Source organism: Haematobia irritans, chromosome 1 (genome assembly GCF_050003625.1).
Source record: "Haematobia irritans isolate KBUSLIRL chromosome 1, ASM5000362v1, whole genome shotgun sequence".
NCBI classification, from domain to species: Eukaryota; Metazoa; Arthropoda; class Insecta; order Diptera; family Muscidae; genus Haematobia; species Haematobia irritans.
Genome location: NC_134397.1, coordinates 220,699,616 through 220,721,508, shown reverse-complemented (window position 1 = coordinate 220,721,508; position 21,893 = coordinate 220,699,616). Strand labels below are relative to the sequence as shown.

Sequence of the window (21,893 nt, the reverse complement as noted above, 5' to 3'; positions counted from 1 at the left end):
AATTTTATTTCTATAGACAACTTTTTCAAAATTTTATTTCCATAGAAATTTTTTTTTAAATTTTATTTCTATAGAGAATTTTCTCAAACTTTTATTTCTATAGAAATTTTTCTCAAAATGTTATGCCCATAGAAAATTTTATAAAAATTTTATTTCTTTAGAAAGTTTTGTCAACATTTTATTTCTATGGAAAATTTTGTCAATTTTTTCTCTATAGAACATTTTCTTTACTTTTTATTTCTATAGTCAAAACTTTATTTCTGTAGAAAATTTTGTCAAAATTTTATTTCTGTAGAAAATTTTCTTAAAATTTTATATCTATAGAATATTTTCTCAAAATTTTATTTCTATGGAAAATTTTTCAAAATTTTATTTCTATAAAGAATTTCCTCAAAATTTTATGCCTATCGAAAATTTTATGCCCATAGAAAATTTTATTTCTTTAGAAAATTTTATCAACATTTTATTTCTATGGAAAATTTTGTCAAAATTTTATTTCTGTAGAAAATTTTCTTAACTTTTTATTTCTATAGAAAATTTGCTCAAACTTTTATTTCTATAGAAAATTTTCTCAAAATTTTATTTCTATAGAAAATTTTTTTCAAAATTTTATTTCTATAGAGAATTTTCTCAAACTTTTATGCTTATAGAAAATTTTATAAAAATTTTATTTCTTTAGAAAGTTTTGTCAACATTTTATTTCTTTGGAAAATGTTGTCAATGTTTTCTCTATAGAAAATTTTCTTAACTTTTTATTTCTATAGTAAATTTTCTAAAAATTTTATTTCTATAGAAAATTTTCTCAAAATTTTATTTCTATAGAAAAATTTGTCGAAATTTTATTTCTACAGAAAAGTTTCTCTGAATTTTATTTCTACAGAAAATCGAAATAAAATTTTAAAAAAATCTCAATTTTATTTCTATAGACAATTTTTTCAACATTTTACTTCTATAGAAAATGTTCTCAAAATGTTTTTTCTGTAGAAAATTTAAGTACCTTTTAATTGTAGAGGAATGTTTTGCAAAATCTACCAAACAGTAAAAAAATTTACTATTTTTGGTAGAATTCTACCAAGTGTGGCAACACAAACTCTTATGTTCATTCTATTGTCGCTTTCTATTCGTTTTACCTAATACACAATTAAATGTTTAAATTGAATAAATTTAATTGTTTGGTGAACCTCTTTCACGTGACATACGCATACCAAAGTGAATGCAAGCACATGTATTCACAAAGAAATGTCTCCCAAGTACACTGAAAAAAAAACATGTCCGCCTCCAAAGATTTTGTCTTTACATTAAAAAATTTGGTATTGATTCCGAGCCCAAGAAGCGGAGAATACAAGTAAGGATACTTTTAAAACACAATTCTCTTTTAAATTTGAGTTTTGTGTAGTTGTTTCGAGGAAGCAAATTTTAATTTTTCGTTTTTCAGCTTTTTTTCTTTATATGCTATCAAAGTCATTTAAAAACGAGTTAAGGACAACTTTATTTTCCAAATTAAGAATTCCAGACTTCCAGTAGAAATTATGCTATGTTTCAAGTAAACAACGTCTTTAAAATAAAGTGTTGAAAAACATGTCCTATATTTGAACGATTTTTTGCTTTGTAGTCAAGATGCAAACAGACAATAAATTTAAAGACAATTTCATTAAATTTAAAGATTTTTTCTGAATTATTAAAGTCAAGTTGACCTTAGCCCAAACATTTTTTCTTTCATGTTATGATACCAAGTTTTAAGTCAAATCACTTAATTATAAGGACAATACGACTTCATTGAAAAGTTTATCGACTTTTGGACAAGGAAAAAAAACTTTATATTAAATAGAGAAATTCGTCTTCTATGCTAAGCAAAATTCGCATTCGTATTTTAAAGACATGAAATCTTTGATCTCACAATAATATTTTTTCAGTGTAGAACACCATTTGCTCTCATTTGATACTCTCACTGCGTTATGTGGATGTCTTTCGTTATCAATCTCCGTCGCCATTTGTATCTTACTCTCACTGCGTTATGTGGATGTCTTTCGTTATCTAAAGGGTGATACGGTCAAAATTTGGTCAAGGGAAAACGCGTGTAAATCGGTGAAATCGTTTATTTAAAAAATCAAATTAAATTTATTTTTCAAGTTCAATTAGTATAAAATTCAGGCTTTCGCTTTTCCAAATCCGAATTGCCGGGCCTCACGCTTGACACCTGCCATCAGCTTTTGTACAGCCATATTGTCCACCTTCTTCGCCGCAGAAAGCCAGTTTGCCTTGAACTGCTGCTCGTCCTTAGCAGTTTTTTGGTCTTCTTTAGGTTCTGCTTGACAATAGCCCAGTATTTCTCAATTGGGCGGAGCTCTGGCGTGTTGGGAGGGTTCTTGTCCTTGGGAACCACCTGCACGTTGTTGGCGGCGTACCACTCCATGGCCTTTTTACCGTAATGGCAAGATGCCAAATCCGGCCAAAACAGTACGGAACAAGCGTGTTTCTTCAGGAAAGGCAGCAGACGTTTATTCAAAAACTCTTTCACGTAAATTTCTTGGTTGACAGTCCCGGAAGCTATGAAAATGCTGCCACAGGTACAGATGGCTTGCCAAACCAGATATTTCTTTGCGAACTTTGACAGTTTTATGTGCTTGAAAATATCTGCTACCTTTCCCCTTCCTTTTGCCGTATAAAACTCCTGTCCCGGAAGCTGCTTGTAGTCGGCTTTGACGTAGGTTTCGTCGTCCATTACCACGCAGTCAAACTTCGTCAGCATCGTCGTGTGCAGCCTCCGGGATCGCGCTTTGGCCGTCGTATTTTGTATATTATAGTGATTTGGAGTCACTACCTTCTTGTAAGTCGATAGTCCGACTCGTTTTTTGGCTCGATGCACGGTTGTAGACGATACACCCAGCTTATTTGCGGCATCTCGGAGAGAGAGGTTAGGGTTTCGCTTGAAACTACCGGCAACTCTCTTTGTCGTCTCAGCGGCTTCCGGTTTTCGATTCCCCCCGATCCAGACTTCCTGGCTGTCGACAAACGTTCCCCAAACACTTTAATTACATTTGTAACGGTTGATTTGGCAACTTTTAGCGATTTTGCCAGCTTTGCGTGCGAGTAGCTCGGATTTTCGCGATGCGCGAGCAAAATTTTGATACGCTGCTCTTCTTGCTTGGACGGCATTTTGACAACTGAAGAATGAATTCCAAAATGAAAATAGGAGCAACATTCTACACACAAACACACACCTTCAAGGAGTGTTCAGGTTTTTTAAATGCAAAATTGAAAGAAATACGTCAAGTTTATATTGACCAAGTTTTGACCGTATCACCCTTTAAATAAATATTTTTTAAGTGTAGCTTTATTGTAAACTATACCTTTATTTCTCTAAAGCCAATTTAACTTTATTTTAGTTCATGGAATTATTATGTTTGAAGAAAGTTTCCTTTACTCTAATAAGTTGTTGCGTAAGTTAGTTAAATGAACTAAAACACGGGTAAAACTTGTACACAAATGAAGTATGAAGACTTACAAAATTCGTGTCTCCCACAAAGTAGTTCAGAATTTCTTAAAATTTGTAAATTTTACCAATAATTCGTATGTGCCATAAAGACATTCTTGCAATTTTGAATTTCAATTTTTTTCCTTCAATCTACAAAATTTTCTTTAACAAGTGAATAAAATTCATTATGTCTAATAAAAATTCTTTAATTTGTCGAAAAATATTTACTTATTTTTGTGATATTCGCGTGATATCAGCGTTTGTAATACTATTTAGATCAAATTTTCTAAAAATAATTAAAATTTTCTAAAACTAACCAAAATTTTTCTTCCTGGTGGGTTCACTGTTTTTCAGTGTACTCAACTCAAGTATATAACCAAGTTCACTACTATTAGTCGTTTTAGTAGCAAAACTAACTTTTGACATTGGTATCGTTGGGTTTCTTTGGAGTTTGGAATTATCCGAGCATTTTGAATAACAATTTCAATTTATTCAGCTGTGGTTACATAGCAATGATCGAAATGACTTCAAATATTCAAAGTTTCTTTAAACGCAAAAACGTATTTATAACTGGTGGCACTGGATTTTTAGGAAAAGGTTTGATGGTGATTGAGTGAAAATAGAATTAAAAAAAAAAAAACAATTAGATATACAATACCAAAAAAAAAAAAACAAACATCTATAATAATACATTTCTCAATGTCGTGTATATAGATTACGTATCTATATCGCAATGTAGAGAAATTGTCTTATGTGGTTTCCATTAAATCCATTTCGAGTTTATCGCAAGACTATCAACTACAGCCAAAGAAAAAATCCTTTCTCCAGAACGAAGTTTTAGACTAATTTTTTTTTTGTTTGGACTATATCGGTGAAGGGTCCGTTATAGCCTCAAATATAAACCAATGCCCGATTGGACTTCTCCAGTATCTATAAACTTCAAGTTTTATCCGATTTGCCTGAAATGAGAAATGCAGAGTGATTTTACGTCCCTATATAAAACCGACATCGGATTCCGAGTGTTGAAGCTTAACACCAAAGCTCCTCATTATAGTAGGTCGCCGAATATGGCAAATTGTATATTTATTTTTCGTTCGAAATTCGTAACAGTAATATTCAAAAATTTATCCATACTGCCGGCCTTGGTACATTTTTTAAAATTTATTTTAAAGAATTAAAATCTATTGAATTGATGCTTTGGATAATAAACCTCAGCCTAAAGTCAACTTTTTAATAATACCGTATTTTTTCCATAAAAAAGAAGTCAAATATTTTCTTGGGAATTTTTGGGAATAAAAATGACATGATTTGGGTGAAAAAAAAGCCAGTAAAATAATGACAACACGGAATACATGTGTAACATATGTTGTATATCGGTGCATATTCTGATATAGCCCCCCATATAGCTCGACAATCCGGTTTGACTTCTTGAGTTCATTGAAGCCGACAGTTTTATTAGAATTGAAACGTGGTGTGTTTTGGGCCCACAAGGAGATCTAAGATGTGGAGTCGCATTTTCACCTACTACCTTTTTCATCGGCTAAAAATTTAACGAAAATATTATGGCTTAACAGGTTGGCTGATAAGTCACCGGTCTAACAAAGAAAAACACATTTTTTTTGCCAAAATTCGTTTTTATATTTCAACATAGTTCCCTTCAAGAGCGATACAACGATTATAAAGACCTTCCAATTTTTTGATACCATTTTGGTAGTACTACTTCGGTTTTGCCTCAAAATAGGCCTCAGTTTCGGCGATCACCTCTTCATTGCAGCCAAATTTTTTCCCTGCGAGCATCCTTTTGAGGTCTGAGAACAAGAAAAAGTCGCTGGGGCCAGATCTGGAGAATACGGTGGATGGGGAAGCAATTCGAAGCCCAATTCATGAATTTTTGTCATCGTTCTCAATGACTTGTGGCACGGTGCGTTGTTTTGGTGGAACAACACTTTTTTCTGCTTCATATGGGGCCGTTTTGTTGCGATTTCGACCTTGAAGGTCCAATAACGCCATATAATAGTCACTGTAGATGGTTTTTCCCTTCTCAAAATAATCGATAAAAATTATTCCATGCGCATCCCAAAAAACAGAGGCCATTACTTTGCCAGCGGACTTTTGAGTCTTTCCACGCTTCGGAGACACTCAGCCGACTGTCGATTGGACTCAGGAGTGTAGTGATGGAGCCATGTTTCATCCATTGTCACATATCGACGGAAAAACTGGGGTGTAGTACGAGTTAACAGCTGCAAACACCGCTCAGAATCATCAACACGTTGTTGTTTTTGGTCAAATGTGAGCTCGCGCTGCACCCATTTTCCACAGAGCTTCCGCATATCCAAATATTGATGAATGATATGACCAACACCTTCCTTTGATATCTTTAAGGCCTCTGCTATCTCGATCAACTTCATTTTACGGTCATTCAAAATCATTTTGTGGATTTTTTTGATGTTTTCGTCGGTAACCACCTCTTTCGGGCGTCCACTGCGTTCACCGTCCTCTGTGCTCATTTCACACGCTTGAATTTTGCATACCAATCAATTATTGTTGATTTCCCTAGGGCAGAGTCCGGAAACTCATTATCAAGCCAAGTTTTTGCTTCCACCGTATTTTTTCCCTTCAGAAAACAGTATTTTATCAAAACACGAAATTCCTTTTTTTCCATTTTTTCACAATAACAAAAGTTGCTTCACAAAAGACGCTCTATCTCACAAACTAATTGACTTACAGACGTCAAATTTTGACACGAATCATTTGAAGGTTGGTAATATATAAAAATAATATGCATTTAATACTAGCGACGCCATCTATATGTCAGACCGGGGACTTATCAGCCAACCTATTATTATGTTTTGACGGCCTTTTCTACTACCAACCTAGAAATAACCGGGATACGACATTGGTCAAGTTTTAGACAAGTATTTATGCTAACAATATCCTTTATTCACAAAACTTTATTTTCATTGCAGTTCTAATTGAAACGTTGCTTAGAACAACAGAAATCCGTAAAATATTTATTTTGATGAGAAGTAAACGCAGCAAAAATGAAGAGGAACGGTTTAATGAAATATTTCAGGATCCTGTAAGTATTTGTTTTAAAAAGAAGTCTTTCCGAGATGGAAAAACAAGAACTTATCTTTGCAATACATCTTCATTTTCATTCAAGCTTTTTGGGAAACTGCATATTGAACGACCACAATTTAGAGATTATTTACATATGATAACTGGAGATTGCTCAGAACCAAATCTCGGAATTTCAGAAGATGATCGTCAGCAGCTTATAGAAAATGTCAATATCATTGTACACTTAGCGGCCACCGTACGTTTCAATGAAGCGATGAGTACAGCAACGAAAATTAATGTTCGAGCGATACTGGATCTCATGAATTTAGCCAAAGAAATGAAACATTTAAAAGTGAGTACATGTTTTGCAATTAAAAAAAACATCATCTGATAGCAGTTTTAACGCATTATGCTTCAGTAAACAACATTTAATCACGGAATGCATGAAGAGAAAAAAACATGTTATGGTATTTTAGAAAGTAGAATCTTATATTCCTTCCCTGCACGCATGGTTGGCGATTACAATTGTTTCTCTCGTAATAGTCTGAAAATTGAAACACATTTTTAGGAAAACATTTATAGTTTTCAAATCTAGCTAATTTTGTCTTTTAATAATAATTAAAACATTTAATTAATTAGAATTTGTTTAGAATAAAGATTTTGGAAATTGTTTTAGGCGAAAACTAATTTTCTAGCTAAACCACAAAATATAAATTTTAAATTGTAATTTTTCATAAGTCATACACTATTACGAATTAAACTCTTTATAGTTAAAAAGCTTTAAATTGGTTGCAAATACAGAAATTCTTAACTAAAATTAACATTCCTCACAAAAATCCTCAATACTATAAATAAGTTTTTATGAAGAGTAATAATTTATAAATAATATAAAATTTTTCTTTTTTAAATGTTGACAATTTGCTATGCTTGTTCCCTTTTAGCCAACGTGGTAACGGAAACTTTGAAGTCATACTCGACTTCAAGTAGAAATTATGATACGTTTCAAGTAAAAACCGTCTTTAAAATAAAGTGTTGAAAACATTTCCTACACTGAAAAAAAACATTGTGGTGAGGTATTTTAAAAACCCTTCACCACTACTGTAGAGGTGCGCACGTGACACGAAATTGTCGTGACTCACGAAAATTTTCGTGATTCGTGCGTGAGTCGTGAGTCACGCTCATGACAACGGCGTGAGTGTGCGTGATTAACAAACCAAAATGCCGTGCGTGAGCGTGAGTCACGAAAATAATATCTTCGTGAGCGTGCGTGAGTAACGAATTACACTCACGAAAATATTCCTGCTCACCAACATAAAACGCTTAAGAGTTAAATTCAATTACAATTTTAGTGACACCTGAGATGTTAAGAGTTTAATAACACTCTCGATTTTAATAGTGCTCATGTTTTCAGACACTTCGGTAAGGTAAATTAATCATAAAATTATTCGTGAGTCACGATATTTTTCGTGAGTCACGGTATTTTTCATGAGTCACGACGTTTTCGTGCGTGAGTGTGAGTGAGTACAAATGTTCTTTTCGTGAGTGTGCGTGAGCGTGAGTCCTCCCAAAAAATATCGTGCGTGAGTATGATTTTTCAGTCGTGAGTGTGCGTGAGCGTGAGTAAACTATTAATCACGTGCACACCTCTACACTACTGTGGTACAGGGTATAATAAGTTTGTGCATTTGTATGTAACGCCAATAAATAGTGGTCATAGACCCATCTTTTAGTATACCGATCGGCTTAGAATTAAATTCGGAGTCGATTTAGCGATGTCCGTCCGTCTGTCTGTCTGTCTGTCCGTCCGTCTGTCTGTATATGTAATTTTGTGCACAAAGTACATCTCGCAATTTATGTCCGATCGTCCTCAAATTTGGCATAGGGCCGTTTCTTGGGACAGAGACAATCGCTATTGGTTTTGGAAAAAATCGGTTCAGATTTAGATATAGCTGCCTTATATATTTATCCCCGATTTGGTCATAGTTAGCGTGTTTATCAACCGAGTTTCTTGAAATACCGTACATCCAAATATTTTATGAATCTCGAAAATCTTGCAAAATATCAGCCAAATCGGTTCAGATTTAGATATAGCTCCCATATATATATATTTCGTCCGATTTAGACTCTTATGACCACAGAGGCCAAAGTTTACTACCGATCTTCGTGCAATTTTGCACAGAGGGTAGAATTGACATTCTACCAATGCTTGGTAAATTTGATTGAAATCGGTTCAAATTTAGATATAGCTACCATATATATCTTTCGTCCGATTTGAAATTATATGGCCACAAAAGCCAGAGTTTTGCCGTGATTTGCTTCAAATTTTGCACAAGGGGTACGTTTAATAGTATCGTTAAGTGTGTCAAATTTTGGGTCAGAATAGAACCCTATTGATTTTGGAAGAAATCGGTTCCGATTTAGATATAGCTCACATGTATATCTTTCGCCCGAATTGGACTTATATGGTCTCAAAAGCGAGAGTTTTGCCCTGACTTACTTCAAATTTTGCACATGCGGTACTTTTAACGATACTATTGTATGTGCCAAATATGGTCACAACCGATTCAGATTTAGATATAGCTCCCATATATATCTTTCGTCCGATTTGAACTTATATGGCCTCAAAATCCAGCGATTTGCCGTGATTTGCTTCAAATTTCGCACAAGGAGTACGTTTAGTAGTATCGGTAATTGTGCCAAATTTGGTTGAAATCGGTTCAGATTTAGATATGGCTCCCATATATATCTTCCGTCCGAAAAATCTGGCTTCTGGGGCCATATAAGTCCATATCGGGCGAAAGATATATATGGGAGCTATATCTAAATCTGAACCGATTTCAATCAAATTTTGCACACTTGACTATACGACTAAGTGTTATGTTTGTACAAAATTTCAAGCAAATCGGTATAAAACTCTGGCTGCTGGGTCCATATTAGTGCATATCGGGCGAAAGATATATATGGGAGCTATATCTAAATCTGAACCGATTTCTTCCAAAATCACTAGGGTTCTATTCTGACCCAAAGTAGGAATATGTGCCAAATTTGAAGGTGATCGGACTTAAATTGCGACCTAGACTTTGATCACAAAAATGTGTTCACAGACAGACGGACATGGTTATATCGAATCAGGGACCCACCCTGAGCATTATTGCCAAAGACACCATGTGTCTATCTCGTCTCCTTCTGGGTGTTACAAACATATGCACTAACTTATAATACCCTGTTCCACAGTGTGGCGCAGGGTATAAAAATTGTCTCCTTTATATAGCTTCCAGCAAATGTGAAGTAGTTGAGATGGTAACACGAATTTTGGCCTACATAGGGGTGAAGGTATAATATAGTCGGCCCCGCCCGACTTTAGACTTTACTTACTTGTTTTAAAATACGAATGCATATTTTGCTTAGCATAGAAGACGCATTTCTTTAATGAAAAGTTTTGTCCTTGTCCAAAAGTCGATAAACTTTTCAATGAAGTCGTATTGTCCTTATAATTAAGTGATTTCACTTAAAAATGGGTATCATAATATGAAAGAAAAACTATTTGGGTTAAGGTCAACTTGATTTTAATAATTCAGAAAAATTCTTAAAATTAATGAAATTGTCTTTTAATTTGTTGTTTTTTTTTTTTGCATCTTGACTACAAAGCAAAAATTCGTCAAATATAGGACATGTTTTTCAACACTTTATTTTAAAAAGGTTTTTTTACTTGAAACATAGCATAATTTCTAGTGGAAATGGAGTGTTAATTTGGAAAATAAAGTTGTCGTTAACTCGTTCTTAAAGCAGATGAAGAAAAAAATCTGAAAAAGCGAAAAATTAAAATTTGCTTCCTAGAAGCAAGTACACAAAAACCCAAATTTAAAAGAGAATTGTGTATTAAAAGTATCCTTACTTGTATTCTCCGCTTCTTTGGCTCGGATTCAATACCAAAATTTTTAAAGTAAAGACAAAATCTTTGGAACCGGGCATGCTTTTTTCAGTGTAGTTTTGAACGCTTTCTTGCTCTGTAATGAAAATACAAAAAGTCAACAAACTTAAAGACGATTTCATTTTTCAGAATTATTAAAGCCAAGTTGACCTTTGTCAAACGAAATCTTCTTTCATGTTAAGAAATCCAGTTATAAGTCGAATCACTTAATTATAAGAACAAAACGTCTTCATTAAAGAGTTCTTCGTCTTTTGGATAAAAAAAAACTTTATATCAGAGAAATGCGTCTTCTGCTCTAAACAAAAATTCGTATTTTAGGGGCATGAAATCGTTAGCTTCACGACAATATTTTTCAGTGTATGCCGTGGTATAAAGAGAGCAAAGTTTATTTTGACGATTCGCTGAGCTTCCCAGCAAAAAAATTGGAAACTGTTCCAAAGGCACAACTTTAAAACACTTCCAAAAATGTCCTCCCGCATAACATAGTCACCAATAGACAAATATCATTATAAGTTACATTTATATAGCATATTTTGCAGCGCCCCCGAGCCAATGCAAACAAAACATTATTTGTTGGCCACGTTGAGCAGTGGTTAGCATGTCCGCCTTGCATGCAAAGGGTCCTCGGTTCAATCCCTGCTCCGACCGAACACCAACAATTTTTTTTTAATTTTTGTATTTATGTTTATATATTATTAAATTAATTTTTTACAATGAAACTTCGAAATGTGTGTTATTAAAGATTTACAGTCAGAAAAGAACAATGCTTTGTATAAAAGAAATGGACTGAGCTTTTGGATAAAATATTATTTTTTTATTGCAAAAATAACAATTTTGGGTTGAGTGAATTACCCGAATTTATTCTGATAATTGATTGATAGTTTTGCTGCAAGAAGAAGATGCTGATTGGGAATGTGGTAATTCCGAAACAGCTGTACATCCAATCATCTTGCCGTCTATACCGTCTTTGCCCAAATAAATTTACCAAGCATACTTTTCTTCTGTTGGTTAAGCTACACTTGTAGTTTAGTCAATGCATGGTTTTAAGCTGAAATCAAAAACAACAATAATGATTGAAGAGAAACCAACAATAACAAACAAAACGGAATTCAAAAACTCTAAGAAAAGAAGAATGTGGAGTCGAGTATAAACATACATAAATAATTTTGTAATATACACATAAATGTATTTAGGCGTGAACAGTTTTTTACTAGCATTTAACACCATTTTAAATGCATTTAAATTTTCTCGTATTTTGAAATACAAATAAATATGAATATTTATTATTCTCCTGGTTCCGAGTGTCTTTTCTCTTTACACCGAATACGCAATTTAATGTTCAAATTAAATAATATTTACACTTAAGCATATGCAATTTTTGGCGAAGCCTTATTAACATGCCAAGCGCATAGCCAAAATAAAACAAAAATTGCCCTCTTTTGATTCTTTCGTTGTGTTGTGTTGATATCTTTCGTCAACCCTCCCGGGTTCTTTCTTTATACTCTCTCTCTCTGTCGCTCCCTGAATAAAATATCACAACATATATACATATGTTTACTCGAAATTTGTAAATTTATATATGTTTATATTCACACATATTATTTTTATGAAACATTCTTGTCCTAAACATAATATATTCTAACATATTAACATATGTGTTCCAAATATTTAATGCTAGTTTAGGATCATTACATTTTTGAACTTAGGTTAGGTTAGGTTATGTGGCAGCCCGATGTATCAGGCTCACTTAGACTATTCAGTCCATTGTGATACCACAGTGGTGAACTTCTCTCTTATCACTGAGTGCTGCCCGATTCCATGTTAAGCTCAATGACAAGGGACCTCCTTTTTATAGCCGAGTCCGAACGGCGTTCCACATTGCAGTGAAACCACTTAGAGAAGCTTTGAAACCCTCAGAAATGTCACCAGCATTACTGAGGTGGGATAATCCACCGCTGAAAAACTTTTTGGTGTTCGGTCGTAGCAGGAATCGAACCCACGACCTTGTGTATGCAAGGCGGGCATGCTAACCATTGCACCACGGTGGCTCCCTTTTTGAACTTAAATATATTGTGTTTAAAAATTGTGCCCGAAACACATTTTGTTTATATCGGAACATATGAAAAACATATTTTTCTAACAGCGCAGGAAGTTATTTTAATTAAATTTTTTTATAAATCGTTATTTTTTTCATATTTCTAATGGGTAATTTTAACTTTTTTGGTTCCAAGTAGGTTAGAAACATTGTAAGAATTAATAAAAAGGTACCAAAATATCAAAATTTTGACAAAAAAAATGCTAAATACAGAAAAATTACGATTTTTTGAAAACAAGAGTAAAAATGCTTTAAAAAACATAAAGAGTTATAAAAGTTATTTATTTAACAAAAAATCACAATATATTTTTAATTAACAGTCGAAACACTGAATTCGTATTACACCTTAAGAAGTGATGCAAACTCAGGGCAACGGCTGATGAAATGGTGGACATCCGTCCTATGACAAGCCCATGTTAAATTCATCGCTTCTGAGCCAATTTGCACCACTTCCGGATACAAAAAGAACTTTTTCACTACACGCAAAGAAGGAATATGATCACCTCAAACATGTTTCAAGAGCAAAATGTTATTTTTGGGTGGTGATCATATTCCTTCTCTGAGTGTACTTTTTGGCGACGCTTTTTTTTTGGGGTTCTTGTTTCATAAAGACCGGTTGTATCTTCGGTCTTTGAGTTGAAATCACTTTATTTTCTCGATTGCTTTTTCTAAAACAATCAAAATTATAAATGAAAAGAATATACATATAATTATTCCTGTTAAATCTTAATCAGATCTAGATGAAAAAGACTATTATACCGAAATCAATTCGTATCTATTCGCTTTTTGTCTGTAGGCTGGTCAAGTTGGCCCAGATTCCATAAATCGGTTCCAACATTTCGGGAGCCACCGTGGTGCAATGGTTAGCATGCCCGCCTTGCATACACAAGGTCGTGGGTTCGATTCCTGCTACGACCGAACACCAAAAAGTTTTTCAGCGGTGGATTATCCCACCTCAGTAATGCTGGTGACATTTCTGAGGGTTTCAAAGCTTCTCTAAGTGGTTTCACTGGAATGTGGAACGCCGTTCGGACTCGGCTATAAAAAGGAGGTCCCTTGTCATTGAGCTTAACATGGAATCGGGCAGCACTCAGTGATAAGAGAGAAGTTCACCACTGTGGTATCACAATGGACTGAATAGTCTAAGTGAGCCTGATACATCGGGCTGCCACATAACCTAACCTAACCTAACCATGCCCGCCTTGCATACACAAGGTCGTGGGTTCGATTCCTGCTACGACCGAACACCAAAAAGTTTTTCAGCGGTGGATTATCCCACCTCAGTAATGCTTGTGACATTTCTGAGAGTTTCAAAGCTTCTCTAAGTGGTTTCACTGGAATGTGGAACGCCGTTCGGACTCGGCTATTAAAAGGAGGTCCCTTGTCATTGAGCTTAACATGGAATCGGGCTGCACTCAGTGATAAGAGAGAAGTTCACCACTGTGGTATCACAATGGACTGAATAGTCTAAGTGAGCCTGATACATCGGGCTGCCACATAACCTAACCTAACCTAACCATGCCCGCCTTGCATACACAAGGTCGTGGGTTCGATTCCTGCTACGACCGAACACCAAAAAGTTTTTCAGCGGTGGATTATCCCACCTCAGTAATGCTTGTGACATTTCTGAGAGTTTCAAGCTTCTCTAAGTGGTTTCACTGGAATGTGGAACGCCGTTCGGACTCGGCTATTAAAAGGAGGTCCCTTGTCATTGAGCTTAACATGGAATCGGGCTGCACTCAGTGATAAGAGAGAAGTTCACCACTGTGGTATCACAATGGACTGAATAGTCTAAGTGAGCCTGATACATCGGGCTGCCACATAACCTAACCTAACCTAACCATGCCCGCCTTGCATACACAAGGTCGTGGGTTCGATTCCTGCTACGACCGAACACCAAAAAGTTTTTCAGCGGTGGATTATCCCACCTCAGTAATGCTTGTGACATTTCTGAGAGTTTCAAAGCTTCTCTAAGTGGTTTCACTGGAATGTGGAACGCCGTTCGGACTCGGCTATTAAAAGGAGGTCCCTTGTCATTGAGCTTAACATGGAATCGGGCTGCACTCAGTGATAAGAGAGAAGTTCACCACTGTGGTATCACAATGGACTGAATAGTCTAAGTGAGCCTGATACATCGGGTTGCCACATAACCTAACCTAACCTAACCATGCCCGCCTTGCATACACAAGGTCGTGGGTTCGATTCCTGCTACGACCGAACACCAAAAAGTTTTTCAGCGGTGGATTATCCCACCTCAGTAATGCTTGTGACATTTCTGAGAGTTTCAAAGCTTCTCTAAGTGGTTTCACTGGAATGTGGAACGCCGTTCGGACTCGGCTATTAAAAGGAGGTCCCTTGTCATTGAGCTTAACATGGAATCGGGCTGCACTCAGTGATAAGAGAGAAGTTCACCACTGTGGTATCACAATGGACTGAATAGTCTAAGTGAGCCTGATACATCGGGCTGCCACATAACCTAACCTAACCTAACATTTTCGACACACACAAGATGTGCCAAACACAAAATTTATAACTGGATTTATCCATATCTGATCTGATTTTATTAAATCCACCCAAATTCCCTTGTGTTAAGTTCATCGTAGTTGCATGGAAAATTTTAGATTCGAACTGGCTGAGCTTTCGGGCAAAAATAATTATTTCTGTTCAAATTTCATTTATTTGGTAAACTGCCGTTTCTATTATATGGTTTTTTTTAGTCGTTTGTCCATGTCTCCACAGCATATGTAAATTGCACAACTGCTCACTCTGATGAGCGCTTTTTTACGGATAAGTTAAGTGTAAATAGCCATCAACTTCTAACCCTTTTGGATACATTGGACAATGGTCTCTTGGACCACATAGGACAGCAGTTGCTAGCTGAATATCCAAATACTTACACTTTTACGAAAGCCGTAGGAGAGGAAGTTGTTCAAAAACATTGCGGCATTTTGCCGATTTGTATAGTCCGACCTGGTGGAGGTATACATTTTTGACATTATACTCATATTCTGGAATTTAATATGACGTGATCTCTATGTACACACAGTTGTTCAAGTAGCAGATGATAGCCAGCTGACGGGATGGCTTAATACAATGCAAGGTGGTATAAGTGCAATTTATTGTGCTGGTATCGGTTTGCTTAGAGTTGTCAATGGGAAGGGGGAAAATAGTGTACCTATGATACCGGTGGATTATTGTGTCAATGAAATAATGGCAGCAGCTTGGTACATAGGATCCAAATATACAAACAGGTAAGTTCTACGATGTTTTTCTTTACAAAATATATACGACAAACAATATTTGTTTTTAATTTCGAAAATGGTTGTGTCCATCAAGTGAAATTGTTTTTAATAAATTAATTTTTTTAATTGAACATATATAATTTTAATTGGACGTATTTCCATTTTCTTGCAGCTCTGCAGATGGTCCCATGATTTTTAATGCGGTTCCCGATGAAAATAACACAATTGCATGGGGCAAATATTGGAAAACCGTAAAAAAATATATATGCAAATCCCCATATACTACAATGAAATGGTATCCATTTTTCATAATTGAGCCAAATCGGATTCTATATAGAATATTTAATTTTGTCTATGGCACATTACCTGCATATCTTGTGGATGGCTGTCTAACACTGATGCGAAAGCCAACCCAGTATTATACAATAAGAATTTAATTTATTTTCCATTGGATTGTAATATATTTTAAACTTTCAGAATGGTTAAAATTCATAAAAAGACGTACAATTTGGCCGAAATTATAAGGCATTTCGTAATCAACAACTTCACCTTTGGTATTTCGAATACGAGAAAACTTTGGCATGCAATGTCGGTTAGTGATCAAAGCCTTTATAATTTCAATATGAGAACCTTCGATTGGGAGCCATACATTCAAAAACAGGTTCTTGGCTTAAGGCACTTTATTGCTAAGGATAGCCCCGAGAGTATACCTCAAGCAAAGCAGCGGTTGAAGAGGTAAATGTATCTCCAATATTCCTTAATCAAACAATCAATCAAGCGGATTTATTAAATTTATGAAACGCGGTTCAGTATATATGAAAACTATCACTCTTTATACTGAAATAAAAAATAACATTTTTTTTTCATTATTCGTTTTTGAAATGAAACCTTTTTAATTAAGTGTAAAAAATAAACTATATCGGTTCCAACCGCAATAATAATTTGTTGCATAAACCGCCTTGTTTCAAATGCATGACTTTGACTTGATGATTGATTTAATCATATTTCTTAATACATCTAATAAAAAGATTTTCTATATTGCAGATTCTACGTATACAATTTGATTGTACACGGATTTATGATATCCCTCATTCTGTTGATAATATGGAAAACTGTTGCAATGTTCTTTTAATATTAACAACATCGAATAATAAACTAAATTGATTCAGTACATATATTTCTTAGTACTATGTAAGAATGTATATCAAAATGTAATTTTAACACCATTTTGACCCAATGTATGGAACATTTTTTGTAAGCACTCTCAGTATACAGTAAGCCCCACTATTAAATAGATTTTAAGCTGAATTGTCTAAATCGCATTTATCAATTTTTGTTTATTTTATTTTTGAATTTTTTAATATAAAAATAATCGGTTACTTAATTTTTACTATACTGCGTAATTATTCCAAGCCATGAAGATATAATTCCATAGCATACATTTAGGCATGCAATTATAACAGTAACGAGAACCACGTAACACAATGTTGGTAATTCACTTCAATTAAATCCATAGCCTATTTTTAGGATGTTAATTTGATATTACACTTTGTTATATGCATTTAATTGGGCTCCTAAAAATGTGCTAGTCCGTAAAAGGTGAACATTGCCAAAATCCAATAGATTGGCACTAGAGGTGTGCGCGTGACACGAAATTTTCGTGACACGCGTGATTCACGCGTGAGTCACGTGATTCGTGAATGAAATTTTGACCAAATCACGTGAATGTGCGTGAATGGGAATGAACAAAAATGTGTCGTGCGTGATCGTGCGTGAACATCAAATTCTGTTCGTGAATGTGCGTGAGTAAATTTTTTTCAAAATCACGCTCACGACAAAATTCACGTTCACGAAAAAATTCACATTCACGAACAATTCACGCTCACGACAAAATTCACGCTCACGAAGAAATTCACGTTCACGAAGAAATTCACATTCACGAAAACTTCACACTCACGATGACATTCACGTTCACGAAAAAATTCACGTTCACGAAAAATTCACGCTCACGAGAAAATTCACGCTCACGATGAAATTCACGTTCTTCTTCAATCGGACTAAAACTGCGAGCTGTACTTTGCACACAAAAATACACCAACAGACAGACAGACGGACAGACAGACGGACATCGCTAAATCGACTCAGAATTTAATTCTAAGACGATCGGTATACTAAACGATGGGTCTCAGACTTTTCCTTCTTGGCGTTACATACAAATGCACAAACTTATTATACAGACGGACATCGCTAAATCGACTCAGAATTTAATTCTAAGACGATCGGTATACTAAACGATGGGTCTCAGACTTTTCCTTCTTGGCGTTACATACAAATGCACAAACTTATTATACCCTGTACCACAGTAGTGGTGAAGGGTATAATAATGATTGAACATTTTTAAATTGAAAACATACTTCCAAATAAAAAATTAATAATTTTCGGAAATAATTGGTTTCATTGGTTCATTAAATTTTGGCTTAGATGTAAAAAAAATAATTCTATATAGTATAATTATAATATATGTAATTATAATATAATAAAAAATAAAATAAGTAAACAATAACACTATAAATCATTGATTGCCTCAATTAAAAATTAATCAAGGTTTTCGGCCAAAATCAATCCAAATTTTAATTGAATTTATATTTTGATTTGATTAAAATGTTAATTGTATCTGTTAATTTTTTAATTGAGTACGTTTTCAACTTCAGATTTTTAATTAGAAATATTTTGGCGAATTTGTGTGGGTAGCTCATTTGTATCACGAGCGAGAGTGAGTAAGTTTTTAAGTTCGTACTCATTCGTGAATTACATTTTTTCGTTTGTTTTGTAAGTATAATAGTCGTGAACGTGCGTGAGTTGCATTTTACATCGTGAGCGTGCGTGAATAGTTTTTTTATGAATCGTGAGTGTGTGGAAGTACGTTTCGTTGTTCGTAAACGTGCGTGAGTAGTTTTTTTTCGAATCGTGAGTGTGCGTGAATTAGTTTGTTGTTCGTGAACGTGCGTGAGTTGATATATCCCGTCGTGAGCGTGCGGTAGTCACTATTCTGCAATCGTGAGTGTTTATCTTTGCAGGATTTTGGTTCGTGAACGTGAGTGAGCGTGAATCAATAAAAATCGTGCGTGAATGTTACGAATTCATTCGTGAGCGTGCGTGAGTGTGAGCAATTCCAAAACGGGCGTGCGTGATCGTGCGTGAATGTTACGAATTCATTCGTGAGCGTGCGTGAGTGTGAGCAATTCTAAAACAGGCGTGCGTGATCGTGCGTGAATGACATTTTGAATTTGTGGGCGTGCGTGAGCGTGCGTGAAAACTCCCTCACGCGCACACCTCTAATTGGCACTACATACATGTCCAAGAAAGTAGAATTGCCATTTTCGAATTTCGAAAATTTGAAAGTTGTGCTGGATTGTGCTAGGTTTGTGCCGATTTGTGCTGCAATTTGTTTTTTTTTTAAATTTTATCAAATAGCCGAGATATTTCGAAAAAACTTTTTTCAACAAAATTTTTGCCAGAATCGCCATTTTCGAAATTCGACATTTTGACAGTTGTGCTGAGTTGTGCTAGCCGAGTACATTATTGTGCCGTTTAAATAAAAATTCTATCTCTTATAGTTTTCGAGAAATTCTAAAATTTCGAAAAATTTCCAGAATCGCCATTTTCGAATTTCGAAAATTTTAATATTGTATTAAACCGTTATCGACTTGTGCTAAGTTGTGCCGTTGAGATCACCTTTCTATCTCAAGCCGTTTCCGAGAAACAGCCAAATTAAATTTTTAAAAAAGTTCAAAAATATGTGTTTGAAAAACGCCAAAATATAAATTTTCGAATTTCAAAAAACTGAATGTTGTGCCAATTTGTGCTAGTTCAGTACTCATTTGTGCCGTTCGAATCAACTTTCTATCTCAAACCGTTTTGGAGATATTCGCAAAAACTTTTTTTAAAAAATGCCAATTTATGATTGAAAATAGTCAAAATTTAAAATTTTCGAATTTCAAAAAACTGAACGTTGTGCCAATTTGTGCTAGGTTAGTACTCATTTGTGCCGTTTGAATCAACTTTCTATCTCAAACCGTTTTGGACATATTCGCAAAAACTTTTTTTAAAAAATGCCAATTTATGCCAAAATAGTCAAAATTTAAAATTTTCGAATTTCATAAAACTGAACGTTGTGCCAATTTGTGCTAGGTTAGTACTCATTTGTGCCGTTTGAATCAACTTTCTATCTCAAACCGTTTTGGAGATATTCGCAAAAACTTTTTTTAAAAAATGCCAATTTATGATTGAAAATAGTCAAAATTTAAAATTTTCGAATTTCAAAAAACTGAACGTTGTGCCAATTTGTGCTAGGTTAGGACTCATTTGTGCCGTTTGAATCAACTTTCTATCTCAAACCGTTTTGGAGATATTCGCAAAAACTTTTTTTAAAAAATGCCAATTTATGCCAAAATAGTCAAAATTTAAAATTTTCGAATTTCAAAAAACTGAACGTTGTGCCAATTTGTGCTAGGTTAGTACTCATTTGTGCCGTTTGAATCAACTTTCTATCTCAAACCGTTTTGGAGATATTCGCAAAAACTTTTTTTAAAAAAATGCCAATTTATGATTGAAAATAGTCAAAATTTAAAATTTTCGAATTTCAAATAACTGAACGTTGTGCCAATTTGTGCTAGGTTAGTACTCATTTGTGCCGTTTGAATCAACTTTCTATCTCAAACCGTTTTGGAGATATTCGCAAAAACTTTTTTTAAAAAATGCCAATTTATGATTGAAAATAGTCAAAATTTAAAATGTTCGAATTTCAAAAAACTGAACGTTGTGCCAATTTGTGCACAACTATTGACTATTTCAATCATAAATTGGCATTTTTTAAAAAAGTTTTTGCGAATATCTCCAAAACGGTTTGAGATAGAAAGTTGATTCGAACGGCACAAATGAGTACTGAACTAGCACAAATTGGCACAACATTCAGTTTTTTGAAATTCGAAAATTTATATTTTGGCGTTTTTCAAACACATATTTTTGAACTTTTTTAAAAATTTAATTTGGCTGTTTCTCGGAAACGGCTTGAGATAGAAAGGTGATCTCAACGGCACAACTTAGCACAAGTCGATAACGGTTTAATACAATATTAAAATTTTCGAAATTCGAAAATGGCGATTCTGGAAATTTTTCGAAATTTTAGAATTTCTCGAAAACTATAAGAGATAGAATTTTTATTTAAACGGCACAATAATGTACTCGGCTAGCACAACTCAGCACAACTGTCAAAATGTCGAATTTCGAAAATGGCGATTCTGGCAAAAATTTTGTTGAAAAAAGTTTTTTCGAAATATCTCGGCTATTTGATAAAATTTAAAAAAAAAAAAACAAATTGCAGCACAAATCGGCACAAATCGGCACAAACCTAGCACAATCCAGCACAACTTTCAAATTTTCGAAATTCGAAAATGGCAATTCTACTTTCTTGGACATACTACATACAGAGGTGATAATATATGCCCCAAAAATTATGTGAAAAATAATTTCGTTTAATATTATCATTCTCTCCAAAGGTACAAACTAGACTCACGGTTCCCACTCGGGCCAAAAATAATCTACCACAATTTGGAGAAAATTTTACCAAAAACTACCAAACAAAAAAATCTTATTTTGTCAAAATGTTATTACAATAGAAATTTTTGTCAAAATTTTATTTCTATAGAAAATTTTGACAAAATTTTATTTCTATAGAAAATTTTGACAAATTTTTATTTCTATAGAAATTTTGACAAATTTTTATTTCTATAGAAAATTTTGACAAAATTTTATTTCTATAGAAAATTTTGTCAAAATTTTATTTCTATAGAAAATTTACAATTGGTCGCACTTTTCTATACATAAAACAATACCTAACAAGTATATAATAAAACAATACCTAACAAGTATATACAGCAGTAAGTTCGGCCGGGCCGAATACCCACTACCATGAATCAAATAGAATAGATTACTTTGAAAACTCTTCATCGTAGCGGGTTTCTTGATAATATATAGAATTTTAGGGGGTTTGATGACAAATTTTCTCCCAAGCAAATCAGTTCAACCAGA

At 34.2% G+C, this 21,893-nt stretch overlaps 1 protein-coding gene across 1 annotated transcript; it reads left to right on the top strand.

The window, feature by feature from the left end:
- Positions 1-3,919: 3,919 nt before the first annotated feature.
- On the top strand, positions 3,920-17,188 carry LOC142234969 (fatty acyl-CoA reductase wat-like). Its single transcript, XM_075306180.1, has 8 exons — positions 3,920-4,072; positions 6,442-6,554; positions 6,639-6,887; positions 15,279-15,540; positions 15,608-15,812; positions 15,976-16,218; positions 16,281-16,538; positions 16,848-17,188. The coding sequence occupies exons 1-8, from the start codon at positions 3,988-3,990 to the stop codon at positions 16,933-16,935; spliced, it is 1,503 nt and encodes a 500-aa protein (XP_075162295.1). The 5' UTR covers positions 3,920-3,987; the 3' UTR covers positions 16,936-17,188.
- The last annotated feature ends 4,705 nt before the right edge of the window (positions 17,189-21,893 follow it).

Excerpts from the sequence above, each read along its gene's own strand:
- LOC142234969 (XM_075306180.1), top strand. The coding sequence starts at position 3,988 with ATGATCGAAATGACTTCAAATATTCAAAGTTTCTTTAAACGCAAAAAC. Across the intron at positions 4,073-6,441 it reads CACTGGATTTTTAGGAAAAG|TTCTAATTGAAACGTTGCTT; the intron begins GTTTGATGGTGA and ends TTTTCATTGCAG. Across the intron at positions 15,813-15,975 it reads GGATCCAAATATACAAACAG|CTCTGCAGATGGTCCCATGA; the intron begins GTAAGTTCTACG and ends ATTTTCTTGCAG.